The sequence below is a fragment of the Colossoma macropomum genome, unplaced genomic scaffold (assembly GCF_904425465.1).
Source record: "Colossoma macropomum unplaced genomic scaffold, Colossoma_macropomum, whole genome shotgun sequence".
NCBI classification, from domain to species: Eukaryota; Metazoa; Chordata; class Actinopteri; order Characiformes; family Serrasalmidae; genus Colossoma; species Colossoma macropomum.
In genome coordinates this window covers 20,989,031-21,003,318 of record NW_023494804.1, presented here as the reverse complement: position 1 = coordinate 21,003,318, position 14,288 = coordinate 20,989,031, and the positions used below count along the sequence as shown (strand labels likewise).

Here is a 14,288-nt window from a genome sequence, read left to right as displayed (position 1 = left end):
TTACTTTCTTCGTTTCAAATCTTTAGTGTTTAACTGCACTGTCGCCCTCTTTCCAATTCAGAAGTGTTCTAGCTGCTCTTGTTTGTTATAAAGCACACTGTCAATATTAATGAAAACCTAAATACAGGACACACTGGGCTAAAACTGAAATAAGTTGGCAGTAAATAAAAACAGTTTGCATAAAAAACAACTTAAAAATATTACACTATGCAGGGCCAGATTAAGATTCTGTGGTGCTGCTGGGCATAATAGCTATAGTGCCCTGTCTTCACGAATCCACTGATAAGACTTTAGGACTGTTGGATATTTATGGCTGGATCATCAGGCTGACTGTTATGGTGTGTGAACAGATTTAACATAAACTTGATGTTACAAAAAGTGTTATGTAAACAGATTAAAAACATTTTTAACTGTTTTAAGACATGTTTTGATGTCCCTGTGCATTGGGTGCAGTGACCCAGGTCACCAATGTAGTAGATCTGGCCTAGACACTATGTAGGCTGCAGTATGCCATCCAAGGCATTAAATTCCTTAATTTTTTGTTATACTTTACACATTGGCTTTGTTTTTTGTGAGTTTTTCATTATTTCAACATCCCAGGCTACAGATGGCATCTGTTTGCTTGCGGGGATTTTTTTCTGCTTCAGTTGTTTTGCCGTATTCTGTATATTGAGTACTTTTTAATTGGTATTAAACCTGTAGTGGAGAAGTTCCTGGGTGTTGTAACTCGTCTTCATACACGACATGTTCAGAAATGATAAATTTCTTGTCTAATGTCTCTCGCAGAAACTGTGAAATGGTTCCACATGGCTGGCATTTTCACTGTTGATCTTCTGCTGCTCCAACTGTTTGAATGCATCTGTGCTGAGGAGAGTGAAGGAAACAGTTTTTTTTTATTCACTATTTTTCTTTTTCATTACCATCAAAATGATTTGTAATGTCTTTGATTTTGACATTTTATCTCAGACATACTGGATCTCATTTTTTTCAGTTAAAATTGTTGGCCTTTTAATTAATGCCATACTTATAGCTGTAATTAGCTCATGTTCAATATGGACAAACACATTTTGTGCACTTTCACTGCAACACACCAGCACATGTTTAAAGTGATCCATTATTAATATGCATAATATAATTAAATTTGTTCTGAATCTGTATTTATGCATAAATTGAGTAAAGCTGAAAATAGTGGAAGATAATGACTGGGAAATACTGATTATTGCCATCAGCCCACAGTTTTCATTTCAGTGCGCTGTGTATGTGTGTGTCAATGAGGAGGTGAAGCTGTAATTTTTTGCAGGGCAGTGATGACCCTCAGGCCGTGTTTGAGTACCACAGTGCTCTGTGATCCCCCCACCCCCTCTCTCTTTCGGTCTTCTTCTTTCTCTCTTCTTTTTCTCTCTCTCTCTCTCTCTCTCTCTCTATCTCTATCTCTATCTCTATCTCTATCTCTATCTCTATCTCTCTCTCTCTCTCTCTCTCTCTCTCTCTCTCTCTCTCTCTGTCTCTCTCTCTCTGTCTCTCTCTCTCTCTCTCTCTCTCTCTCTCTCTCACAGCAGTAGGACTGTAGGTAGAGTGGACTGCTTGGCCAGAGATAGAGGAGAGCAGGAAAAAAGAAAAAAGTATAGTTTCACCACATTGTTTAGACATATAGTTGTTTAAAACAAAAGCCAAGGGGGTGCTTTATCTCTCTTTATTGTGTTTCAGTAGTGAAGTTTTCCTCTCTTTCTCCCCTCTTGGTCTTTTCCTTCCTTGCTTTCTTTTAACACACTCTCAGTAGACTATTTGAAGTGCCTGTTTAAAAGTGCGTATGTGTGCACTCTCTTGCTGAAACAGTCAGGTTAAATGCGGCCCTCCCCCTCAACGCCTAAACTAATGACTGCTGTGCTTTAGCAGCAAGCTGAAGAAAAGCACCATGCGGTCTATGAAATAAAAAAGACAAAATACCTCTTACACTCATACTGCAGCTGGGCAAACTGACCTGCACTGCCCCTCGAAAGCGTAGGGATCCCTTCCTTTCTTTTGAGATTTTTATTTTCCTGCTGTTACTTTCCAGTTACCTTAAAATAGCTGCAAAAGTTTTGTTAACACAAAGCCACTGTGTGCTAATTATTAAGATATATTTAGCTTCAACACTCTTTTTCCTTGGCATGAAGAGCAGGTTTTAACTATTTAACTATTACTAGAAGTACAGATTAAAACAAAAATGGCCTAAAAATGGTTAAACACATGAAAAGTTTGGGGGCTGATGAGTGCTGATATCACAAGTAGAATGAGTGAGCTGTGGCATCTTTCCCAAGATATTCCTGTCAGAATACTGTCACACACATGTACATGTGAATATTTTTCTCAAAATAAACCTGCTTGGACTTTAAGGTGTTGACTTCCTGCAACTTGACAAAGAAAATGTGACCATTTGTATTAAAACAGTTTGAAAATGTAGGCTCCTTATTTCACAGGCAGTGTATCTAATACTAGAGATACTTTAACCCTATAAAATCTGTGTAATGGGGATACATTCTTTGTCTTTGTCCTCTTGTTAAAATCTGCACCCAGAGTAGTCGGTGTGTGTCCATGTCCACGGTGGTCATAGTAAAATGGATCAGCATGTGGAATTGGAGCTTTCTGTGTGCTGCCATGTTTTTATTACTGTATAAAAGAAGCTCCACGCTGGCTTTAGTGCTGCATGCGCTGTGATAGTTTCTGGGTGGGCGCACACATTCACAACACAGTTCACATCACTATAGAAAGCCTGCTATTTCTTTATTTCTCGTTATTCCTGTAATCTGAGTAAAAATGAAAGGGCACTGAAGTGTGAAGTATATTCCTATTCATGTGTTGGTTTGTTCAAAATAGAAGTTTAACACACAATAAAAATCCACAAGTTATTTTCTGTATGAATATTCTTCTTAGATTACTTTTTACGTATCAGATACACACATCCCATATCATCATCATCACTTTTATTTATATAGCACCTTCCCATGCTCAAGGACGCTTTACAGTCAAAGAACATTAACACATTAAACATCAACACATTAAACAAGAGGACAGTACAGGTAAACATTCAAGTATACATGGAACAACGATAACACAGTAAAAACAAGTAAGTCTTGAACAGAGATTTACATGAATAAATATGAATCATTTGTCCCGCTCCCGCCCCCAAAAGTGAAAGGTTTTGGCCTGCTCCTGCCTGTGCAATTCTGTCAACGCGAACTGACATCTAAAATTTGACATGGTCTATTCAAAAATACATTATCCTCTGCTGAAACAACACGGTAGTCATGGTAGTCAGACTCACTGTGAAGTGACTTCACCAAATGGCATTTATTCCCAGTAAACACAAAGCAGAAATTAAACCACAGAACGATTATTTTTGGTGTTTTGCTGGGCAGTTGTGGCCGGCGGACTGAAGGCTCAGCTGTCTCTGTAAGCTATGAGAATTTACGTGTTGTTCACGTGATTGGTCTCTTCGCAACTCTTCGTTCATTGTTTTACTGTTATCATTTTATATTGTTTATTTATGATTTAATGATTGTTGTACTTTATTTAGACTATTCAGTAATTTGCGGGATTCCTCTTCATGCATGCTTTGGCCCGCTCCCGCCTGTAGCTGGTTTGTTGCCGCCCCCCGCGCAGCACCGAATTAGTCCTGTGCCGCAAGATATTAAATCTGTGGGAGTTCAGACCTCTACCTTGAAGAACCCTTGAAGAATCATTTTAAAGACTATACTGTAGTAGGATGTTAGGCAGATTTACAACAGATCTAGTGAAGATTACATTTTTCTTTTTGGTCAGAGTGTCTTTAATTAAAGGCAGAAACAGCTGCTTTTCTGCTCAGAGCTGAAAGGGTTAAGCCCAGTTATAGTGCTAAATTATGAGTCATTGGAGCAATGCTACCCTACTTAATTCACTTCTGTCATTAATGTGTAGTCTACATGTATATCTGCCTGTGTGTGTGTTTTTAAATGCATATTAATGTGTGCGAGGGTGATCTAAAGATGGTCCCATGGAACTCAGTGGGATCATAACTCACCATCTGCTCTCGGTCATTTACATGCCCCCTGTTCAGTCCACCGCAGGCGCACACCTAATGAGCTCAAGTGCAAAGAGGAAAAGAGGACAGAGAGAGAGAAAGAGAAAGAGACAGAGGGAATGAGGGAGAGAAAGTGAGAGAGGAAGAAGGAGTGATCAACAAGAACATTCGAAGAAGAGCAAGAAGGAGAGAGGAACTGTCTGTGGTTGCCTTGGCAGACATTAAACTGGCTTTTTTTTTTTTTCAAACTACTGATAAACTGATAGAGGATGTATGTGTTAAATAGCAGAGCATCTCAAAACACACCACAGAGCTCTGTGACAGCGAGACAGCTTTAACCTTTCATTTTGTTCCTGTCTGTTGGGCCCCTCCTGTAATGAACTTTTTATTTATTATTGAATTCATTTTGTACTTACATTTTAATAAACTGAATTACGTGAGCATTTACACTGCATTTTTTTTCCTCCCAAACACCAACATGAATCTTTACACATCTGAATCGTATGAGCTTTTACTCTGGGTACATACTGGCAAATGAGAAGCTGACTTCAGCCTCATAAAAAATTGAACATTAAGAAACATTTTACAAGAAACTATTCTACATTTGCTGGAAAGTTTCCTGCCGGAGATGCGATAAAAGAAGCTATAGCTGAGCTAAAACTTAAAGCAGAGGAAAATAAGTCTGTGTTTTTGTTTCTATTTTTAGCCTTCACAAATACATCAGCACATACTGAGACATATTTACAACCAAGATGATAAAATGGACATAAAATGTTGTGGCTCCCAAGGTGGTTTGATTTTTGTTGAAAGGCCAAAATGGCTCTACTTAACATTTGGGTTGCTGACCGCTGGTATAGGCCAACAGTGTTAAACACAAACATGTGTGCGTTGCTCTGTCACGTCTGATAATGTATTAAAACTTGCAAGGAACTTCTTCCCCATGTTTGATGCGTCATCAGAAAGGGGATTTTTGTAAAGTAGTTGGAATGTCCATTTAAGAACATGATTGTGAAAGGAGATGTAGTGCAACTTTAACTAGTTTAACTACTTTAGCTGGCATTAGCTACAACCTAAACCAGTGATAGTATTTCACTGTCAGACTTTAAGATAAGCTTAAAGTTACCTCGACTAACTAACTAACACAATGGCACATCATGCTCTGTGGACAAAAAACTTGTATAGAAGCCCCCAAGTCGTCATTCACTGTTGCACCACTTAGTTGTAGTGTTAGCTTTAGCTATTTAGCTTGTCTGAAGGGTCAGCCTTTACATAGATTCACAACTTTGTCCTTATTCTGTGATAGAAATTTGTCTGACACACTGCAGCACACTCACAACACACAATATACATACTGAAATCTATACATAGCTATTATTAGTGTTAACCCATAAGCTCAACTGAAGGGGCAGCCTCTGTTACTCAGGCCTTAGAGCTCCCTTTCCCCATTTGAAAAAAATTAAAACATGTTGCGAGATGTGCGCCTCTGCTATATTTTCATGCTCCTGATTTTTGTTAGCCTGGTAGCACCAGTGCACGAGTTTACCTTATTTGACCATTGTTGTTGTTGTGTTATTACAATGTGTTAATATCAGCTGACGCCTCTCATTCCTTTTCCTTCTTCCCTGTGGTTGACAGCAAAACTGGAACACTCAAATATCGGCAACAAAATTTAATAATAATACAATGTTACAAGGAATAACCTCTTTAAATCTACATGTAAAATTCTTGTAAATAGGATGAGTGATTTTTCAAACTGTTAGTGATGTGTTCATGTGAAGCCCTGTTTTTTTACGCATAGTATAAAAAGATATGCTAATCGTAAATACGTGATATGAATATCTGGTGTATTTGAGGCATTCGGCCCACGGCTCGTCTGAGCAGATGTGATTGGTCAGCCAGGTTTGGCAATGTCCCCACCGCCAAGGAAAAATCCACAAAACCCCAGATGGCCCTGCTTTCACATCTCTTTCACTGAGTACAGAAAAGGCTGCAAGCTAATGCTGGCAACTGTCACGGAAAAGCAGGCTTTATCCAAAGATAGCCAGTTTGTTAGTGTTACGGTTTTAAGGTTTAATGCTTAATGCTTTCATAGTCCTTTTACAGGTTTGTAGTGTATCACTGACAGAGAATACAGAGCCTGTCGCAGCTCATCCCATGAGCTCCATTTAGAGGCTGTTTTCAGATTTGTGGCTTTGTCTGTTGATTTTATGGATATTCACTCTCTTTTTTACTATTTACTTATAGTTATTTTATCTCATAGCCACCACTCACATGTTCAGCGTTTGTTTATGTTTTGAAAATAACCCAAGAATGTTATTTTGGCCAATATATGAGTGCATACATTATTGCATATTATTATTATTGGTTATAATTCCAAATCTGGGCCTTCAGATCAATGCATTTAAGCATTTTTACACCATTATGGAAGAGCAAAATTGCACCCACAGCTGGATTAGACATCAGACTGATGTCCTAGTCATAGAAGTCTGCACTTGCATGCACTCACATGGCTTACTTTGATGCACAGCATTAGTTTAGGGTGCTGTGAACCCCCTGCATGGAAATGAAACAATATTTCTGGTGAAATGACGTCAGTGTGTAATGGGATTAGGACAGATGAAGTGGGATTAGTGGGGTCAGCCTCAGCATTTGATCCACAAATTATCATTATTGCTGTCACTTGTAAATGATTTCAGTAAGTACTAAGCAGATGAAGTAATGGAGCAGGGAACACTTTTTGACTATATGTGTATGTGACTGTTTACGGTATGTTTACAGTATGTCTACAGTATATAGTAGAGGTGAATATAATAACAAAAATATTTCTAAGTAACAGGGTTGTGTACTTTTTTAATACACAATATGCAACACAAAATTAAGTTTTTATGTGGTTTGATAAGTGGGAACAGAAAACAAAACTTTAGAAAAATACTATCAAGAAGTATGAATATCATTCATGTCAACTATGCATTTCATTGTTTCACATACTGTACTGCACTTCATGCACTTCAGTAGGACTAATTATGCTCTCTATGTAATGAAACATGCATCTGCTCAGTGCTGAATACCACTTATGCTCAGAAAAGCATGTTATGATGTAGTTTATCATGATAAACATAGTCATATTGTCCACCCCTACTGTGTGTGTTTGTGATTGCATGTACTTTCTGTGTGTTATGTGAGTTGTAATGATAGACATGTTTAGCCTGAGTAAGCAGTTTAACATAACGATGAGGGGCACTGCAAAATTGAGGTGTGTGTGTGTGTGCGTGTGTGTTTTTCTCTTGCGTTATATTTTAAAGCAATGCTCTGTCTCATGTCTATGGAGCAGCTCTCCTCCCAGATTATCAAATATGAATAGAACTCACACTCTGAACAGCCTGCTGCTTTCACCGCTTTCAGCACACAAAGACTGCCTGCCTGAGGGATGTGTGTGTGTGTGTGTTTTTCTTTTTTCTTTGCTACATTTTCAGGTCAAAAATGTGCCAAATACCAGAAAAATGGTTGTGTTTTTAGTTAATTAATTTTATTTTTTTTATTATTTAACCAAAGCTCAGTGTTATTATTTATTATTATTATAAATGTGACTTCATTTTGGTTCCTGAGGTTAAGTTTAGGATTAGGATGAAAGGTATTTAGGGTTAGTCACTAGGCTACTAAATGGAGACAGTAACAATATGTGACTTGCGTATATATCAGGAATGTAACCAAACATATGTATTGTGTCAAATTGTATTGTATCTTGTTGTTGTATTGTGAGTAGCATGTCTGTTTGTGGCTAGTGTGTTCTCTTGGGGCTTACATTTGCTTGTGGTTAGAGTTAAATCGAGACAATGTGAAGCACAGCTTTTGTATACGTATATCTGCCATATGTATGATCTCATGTTCTGACAGTGTATAAATGCCAGTGGAAGCATGTCTGTGTAGCATCTCTAATCCAGAAGCAGAGGTGAAATGAGGTTGTGTTTGGTCAGAGACGGGGCGGGGCGATGGTGCCTCTTTTGGCCTCTGCTACATGGTGGATTTGGGTTTTGTTTTGTTATTTTTCCAGGTTAAATCCTGCTGTACTGCTGCTGTGCATAAAGAATCTATCAGCAGTGATGATGGGGAAAAAACATGTTTTGCTGAGTGGATGGAAAAAAAATCACTTCTTAATTCTCTCTCTCTCTCTCTCTCTCTCTCTCTCTCTCTCTCTCTCTCTCTCTCTCTCTCTCACTCTCTCTCTCAGGATTTGCAGGTGTAAGGTGCAGTGGGGGGCTGAGAGGCAAGCGCATGAGGAGGGGGTATCCTGAGACCCCTGTCCCCACACACAGCGCTTGCACGAACACAGCGTAGCTAAAGGGAGACACAGCCACCAGCCTGCCAGCAGCCATGGTAAACTGCTTTGTGTCTGTAATTAGTGTGTGTATGTACATATGTGACATGACGTTTCTATTAGGCATGTGCATTTTGTCTACTCCTGATATTAAAGTATAGTTATAAGTTCACGATCAGATATCCAGTTAACTGTGAAGATGGAACAAAGCAATGGCAAATAAAGGAGGAAATCTGTTTTCCTCCTTTATTTGCAAAAAAATTGCATCATGTAGAGGAATACATTCCAAAACCTGCCTGTTTTATTATCCAAAAATAGCCAAGGGAGAATGGTACGTTTATGTGTTGAATGAGTAGCATAAAGGAGACTGCCTAATGAGCTAAAACTAAAGATAACCAGTAACACTTGATGCTGATGGAGACTTGTCATCTTCTACTGGTGTCTCTTTTTCTTTTTTTCTTTTGTTTATGATGTGCCAATATGTTAGTTTATCAGAGTAATATATTTGAACCGTTTTTGGATCCAAACAGTCTAGCTGATAGCTGCACTATTATCCTCAATAGCATATCCTTAACAATGTGCTCATGTGTCAAAGTGCTCGTGTTTCGGAGTAGCAAAGTTTAGCATAACATACTTAATCACAAATATAATCAAAACTTTCACGCTTTACAGTTTTGTTAAAGTCAGCGTGATTAGGAAATCTGAATGCTTTTTTCTTCTTTAACCTGACGTGTTTCTAAGTGCAGCCGGCTACTTAGGAGGGAAGTAATTCTTGGATGTGTTTTTAGGATTTGAATGAATCGTAAAAAGTGGGCATTCTCTACGATCACGGAGTCGGTCTGTGACGGTCAGCAGAAGCTGTTTTGTAGAAAAACTGAAGACAAAAAAAAAGATGTTGAAAAAATGAAGTACTACAATATTTATACATGTATACAAAACACAGTGATGCAACCAAACATCAGATGTGGTTTAGAGGCGCGCAGAAGTCACTACACTTTGATCAAAGATCACAGAGAACCAAGAATTTTATCTTTTGAATGATGACAGACATTAAAAATGTCTATTTTGATTTCAGGTTGATTTTAAAACATAAACTCAGCATTTCACTAAATTGTTGGTCTGTATGTTTTCTCAGTCTTCACATGATGAAATGCTGTGAATTGAAACTGGCACCTTGAACAGCTAACAGAGGGCTCAAGAACCCGTGCACATCCCTAATTACTATCAGTTAGATGTAGTGTGCGTGTGTCAGTCTCTATTAGCAGGTGGAAAGGCTGGTTGATGTAATGATATTCATTTATTCTTCAGATTTGAAATTAGTGAGGCTGTCCAGGTTAATGTGACAATTAATTATGATAAATGCAGTGAAAAGTCTTCTTTTCCTGTATTCTCTTTTTTTCTCTATCCAGTTTCTACTGGCAGTGAGTGCAGAGATTGTTTGAGTAACCTATAGCTGGGCAGATGTGCTTGTGTCTTAATATCATTTCCCTAAAAAATGCTTCTGATTTTTTTTGGACATCAGTATTGTGAGAAATGGCATATATATTATTTAAACACAAACTGTTCCCTGAATGAAGCTTTTTTTTGGTTTAGCAGTGGTAAGCAGAGATGCATATTGTGGCAGTCGAGGGATGATACAGTACCAGGGTGATAGTCCAGTATTTTTCATGTACATATCTGCTGATGCCGATGTATAAGCATTTATAAAATGTTGAAATTGGGGCTATGTATACCTGAACTAGCATTGCAGATATATAACATTTATTCACAGTAAAATGCATGACACCGACATTTTAGCACAGTAGCCCAGTGTTACCTAAATGTTCTGCTCTTCCACAGTACAATAAATATATCTTGGTTTGAAATATCTGTCCTGTGTGTGTGTGTGTGTGTGTGTGTATATGTATATATGTGGCTTGACTGATGGTTTTGGCCTGGTTAGAGTCCAGATTTAAACTCGATAGAAAATGTTTGGTCTCACATTAAACAGAAACTAGCTTGGCAACGTTTTTTAACTATTTTGAAACCATTACTGCTGAGTGAAACAATATTGACTCTTCTTTTTGAAAAAAGGCTGTCTGCCAGTTTACCCACAGTACTTTAAAAAAAAATAAAACTTCATGTGAAGTTATTTTATTTATTTGATTAGTTCTTGCTTATTAGCTGATTATTTATTGTTAAGATGATTAAAAGCTTATATTTTGCCATTTTGGTCTTGAACCATTTTTTGTGTGGGATTTTATACTTCTTTATATATGTATGTATTATTTTTTTTATTATTTTATTTTTATTGTTTTTAAAACAAATATCTACCAATGCCAACATGATTGATATCATTACACATCTTGTTTGGAAAGGGTGTGTTTTAGAAGTGTAATTAAGGTAATTGTTATAGTGAGAAATAAACCAGTTTTGTGGTAAGATCTGCAGAATATGAAAAATACAGATCCAGTGTATTGAAAAATATTAGTGAACGCTTGATGTAACATAGTTATGATTGCTGTGCATTATTTTGACCAAAATTATTTGCTTGTTGGAATACCCAGAAAACAACTGTGATTGGGCTGGATGCTCACAGTGCTCAGCCAAACTTTTTGACTTGTGGGGTCAAAGTGCAATATTTATAATGGACCAAAATGAGACAATAATATTAAAAAAGGCAGAGAGACTAAACAGTATACAAATAAAGAAGTTGTGAAGGTTTCAAATTGATGATGTAGTTGTATTTTATGACATAATACTATATTGTCTTACTAATATTTTTCAAAAAGGAAAATAAGAGTTTAATAAGTTATATATTGTATAAAAAGGTTTGTTCTCATTGGATGCAGGGATGGGTTTTGGGTGATGGCAGGCCAAATCAAATGTGTTTACAGGCTACCTTTTAGGCAGCCCTGGGTCAGTTGCTCATTTATATATATCAGCCTTCAGTAAGACCTGTATTGTGAAGGACAACATTGCAATATTGATTAACAAATGATGCATTGTACACCCCTGACATGCCTACTTGTCCAGCCCAGACGTAACACCAGTCTAATTGTGATAGAGACACTACTCTAGAGCCAGATCCCAGCCAGAGTGAGATGTCAAGCTCACTTGTGATATAGCATCCAGGAGTGAGAAGAAGAGAAAGAAGAAAAGAGCATGGAGAGGGAGAGAGAGAGGGAGAGAGAGAGAGAAGAGGGTTTGATGAATGGCCCGGAGCTCCAGTGCGGGGAGCAGGGTCTCGGGGGAGTGTGAGGGCCGTGCAGTTTGAATTATTAAAGGCTCAGGGAGGAGGAGGAGGCTTCATAAATAACCCAGCAGCGCAATCAGCACACTGCTAGCAACCAGCGCTAATGCTAACCCAGCAGCCACCCGGCCTGGGTCACCTTGGGCTCATCTGTATCTCTCTCTCTCTCTCTCGCACACACACACATTCTCACACAAATACGCACACATACACATTGTCAGGACTTGAGGCCCTTCATATGACCCACATGTTGTATATAAATATATCTAAATACCAAAATATAATAATGTGTATTTTAAATATGTATTTTTATACAGCAGAGTCCAAAAGTCTGAGAGCACATTGAAAATCTAGGAGCTGGAAACAAACAACAGAACATTTTAGAATTTATTAACAATAAAGATATCACAAGTAAAATGAAGAAATATTGAAGGTTCTGCACTATTCCTAGTTCACTACTCAGATTTAAGCAAATTCGTGACACTATGTTAAGGACTTTTTTAGTCTTAATCTACTGATCATTGCATAAACTGCACTGACTGTGGAGTCAGTGTCTACTTGAGTGCATGCTGTCATTAAAGCAAAATAACATCAAAAAACTAAGAAATTCTGAAAGTTTCTACTTTTTGTTCAAATTTTTATGCTGGTATATATTTATAATGAATTGTTCTGTTAAATTTTTCGTGAGTCGTCTGAGACTTTTGGACCCCAGTGTATATGTAAGTACCTATGTATGGTAATATGCCCCATATGTGTTGTATGCAAACGTTTGGGGCCCCCCTGGTCAAATTACATTTTTTGTTGGTTTTCTAAGTAAAAAGTTCACACATCCTCTATAGAGAACACACTTCTGCACATTTTAATACACAGTTACTGTTTATTTACTGAACAATGGAGGAAGAAATTGAAAAAACAAAATGTGACCTGTGCAAAGGTTAAAGTGCATTTTTGTTTTATGTTTGAATATTATTTGTTTTCTATTATGTTTAAAATTGTACATGAAAATCATGAGAAAAATGATTTATTTAAGCTTATTCTTTGTAGGGAATGTGTTAATGTTTTACTTACTTTACTAAAACTTTTAATTTGAGTGGGTAAATTCAAACTTTTGCATACGACTATATATTTGAGTAGATCATAACATAATCCCTAATTTCTAAGGTCTGAATAATTAATTTTGTTTTAAATTTTTGTTTGTTAGAATGGTGCACTGGTCAATATATGGATATATGTGTATATACATATATGTAAGTATGTGTATGTAATTTTCTAAGCCTAAACCTAACGTTAACATATAAAAGATGAAAATTTTGTAAAAGGCATTTTGTTCGTCCTGACATTCTCTCTTCACCCCCTCCCCTTTCCTCCTATGCCTATAACTTTATTGATTTATTGTTGAAAGAATGAGGTGACCTTGGTGGCTTCACTCTGCTTCTTTTTGAACTCTGGTCTAGAGGACAGGAAGAGCAAAGATGTACACACACACACCTCACACTGGCTCAGAATTGGCTTGTGTCCTACGCTGCCTACCATAAAGCTTAATAGCTTGTCATAAACATTAATATTGGACATGGGACAGTAGTACAGACTTGGACTGAATGGATGGGTTGAGATTACGTACAGAACAATGCATGCTGGGTATTGTAGGATTTTCTGGCCTGCTGTGCTACACTGGCAGGCATTCAGGATTTGAACAATGCTCATTGTGAGGCAGCTATTGTGTGGAGGTGTATTATGGGCTTACAATGTGTTTACTGCATTTCAGCTCTTGGGGAGTCGGAAATACAATCGCATGAGTATGTGTGCGTGTGTGTATGAATGCTGCAGGACTTTGCCACCTGAGGCACGATCACACTTTCAGTTGCTCACTCTGCCTGCTACTGACACACACAGTCTGTTTTTTGATTATATAGAGTTTAGTAATTTGCATGCATATGTAGAATGTGTGCCCTGAATATGAATTTTTTATGGTAAATTTTGATATCTAGTAGAATGAGGCAACAAAGTTGCAGAGACAATAAGACACTTATTTTCACTCTACCTGAAGCTCACACTTTTTGCTAAAAGCATGTGTATGCTGGAGCCGAGGCCTGTCACAATCATAAAATTTTAGCTGGCGATTAGTTGCTGTACAAATAATTGCAATTAACATTTTAATTATATTTTTTGTTCATTTGCAGTTATTTTAGCTTAAAGTAGACTAATAAAGTGGTCTGATTAGCTGTCTTAAATATGGTGTTATAGGACCAGTCAGAAGTAAGAACTTCTGTTGATTTTTAAGACTCGTGGTATATCTAAATTTTTTATTTTTATTTTTTTTTATCACATTTAGTTGCTTTATCCCAACTTAAAGATCAAGTTCATGTTCTGTCTGTTGTGATGGAACCATATGCTAGCAACTTTGGATAATGATCATGGTCAACTGTGATATTTTTGATCAGGCCAAATAATTAAGATCAATAATAATTGCTGTGCCTACCTAACACATTCAAATGCAAACATGTGTACTTGAGTGGCTCTTATTGTTGACATCATAAAACTGTAACATGGATCAGCCAAAAAAAAATAATAAAAGGGCTTATTGCCAATTGATTGGAGTGAACGTTGGCCGATTCCAAGCCTCGCTGATTGTGACTGCGCACGATATTAGATTTTTTTTCTCAGTATTATGTGATGCAAACTATTATACCACTATATATGCA

The 14,288-nt window shown here is 37.4% G+C and overlaps 1 protein-coding gene across 6 annotated transcripts in view; it reads left to right on the top strand.

The window, feature by feature from the left end:
* Window positions 1-14,288, top strand: part of LOC118824930 (spermatid perinuclear RNA binding protein) — a 117,381-nt gene that overhangs the window by 58,243 nt on the left and 44,850 nt on the right. For all 6 annotated transcript variants that reach the window (XM_036595398.1, XM_036595401.1, XM_036595399.1 and 3 more), the window contains one exon: window positions 8,268-8,413. In XM_036595398.1, coding sequence (XP_036451291.1) covers window positions 8,411-8,413 — 3 coding nt within the window. In that variant the 5' untranslated portion in view covers window positions 8,268-8,410. The remainder of the gene's footprint in view (window positions 1-8,267; window positions 8,414-14,288) is intronic.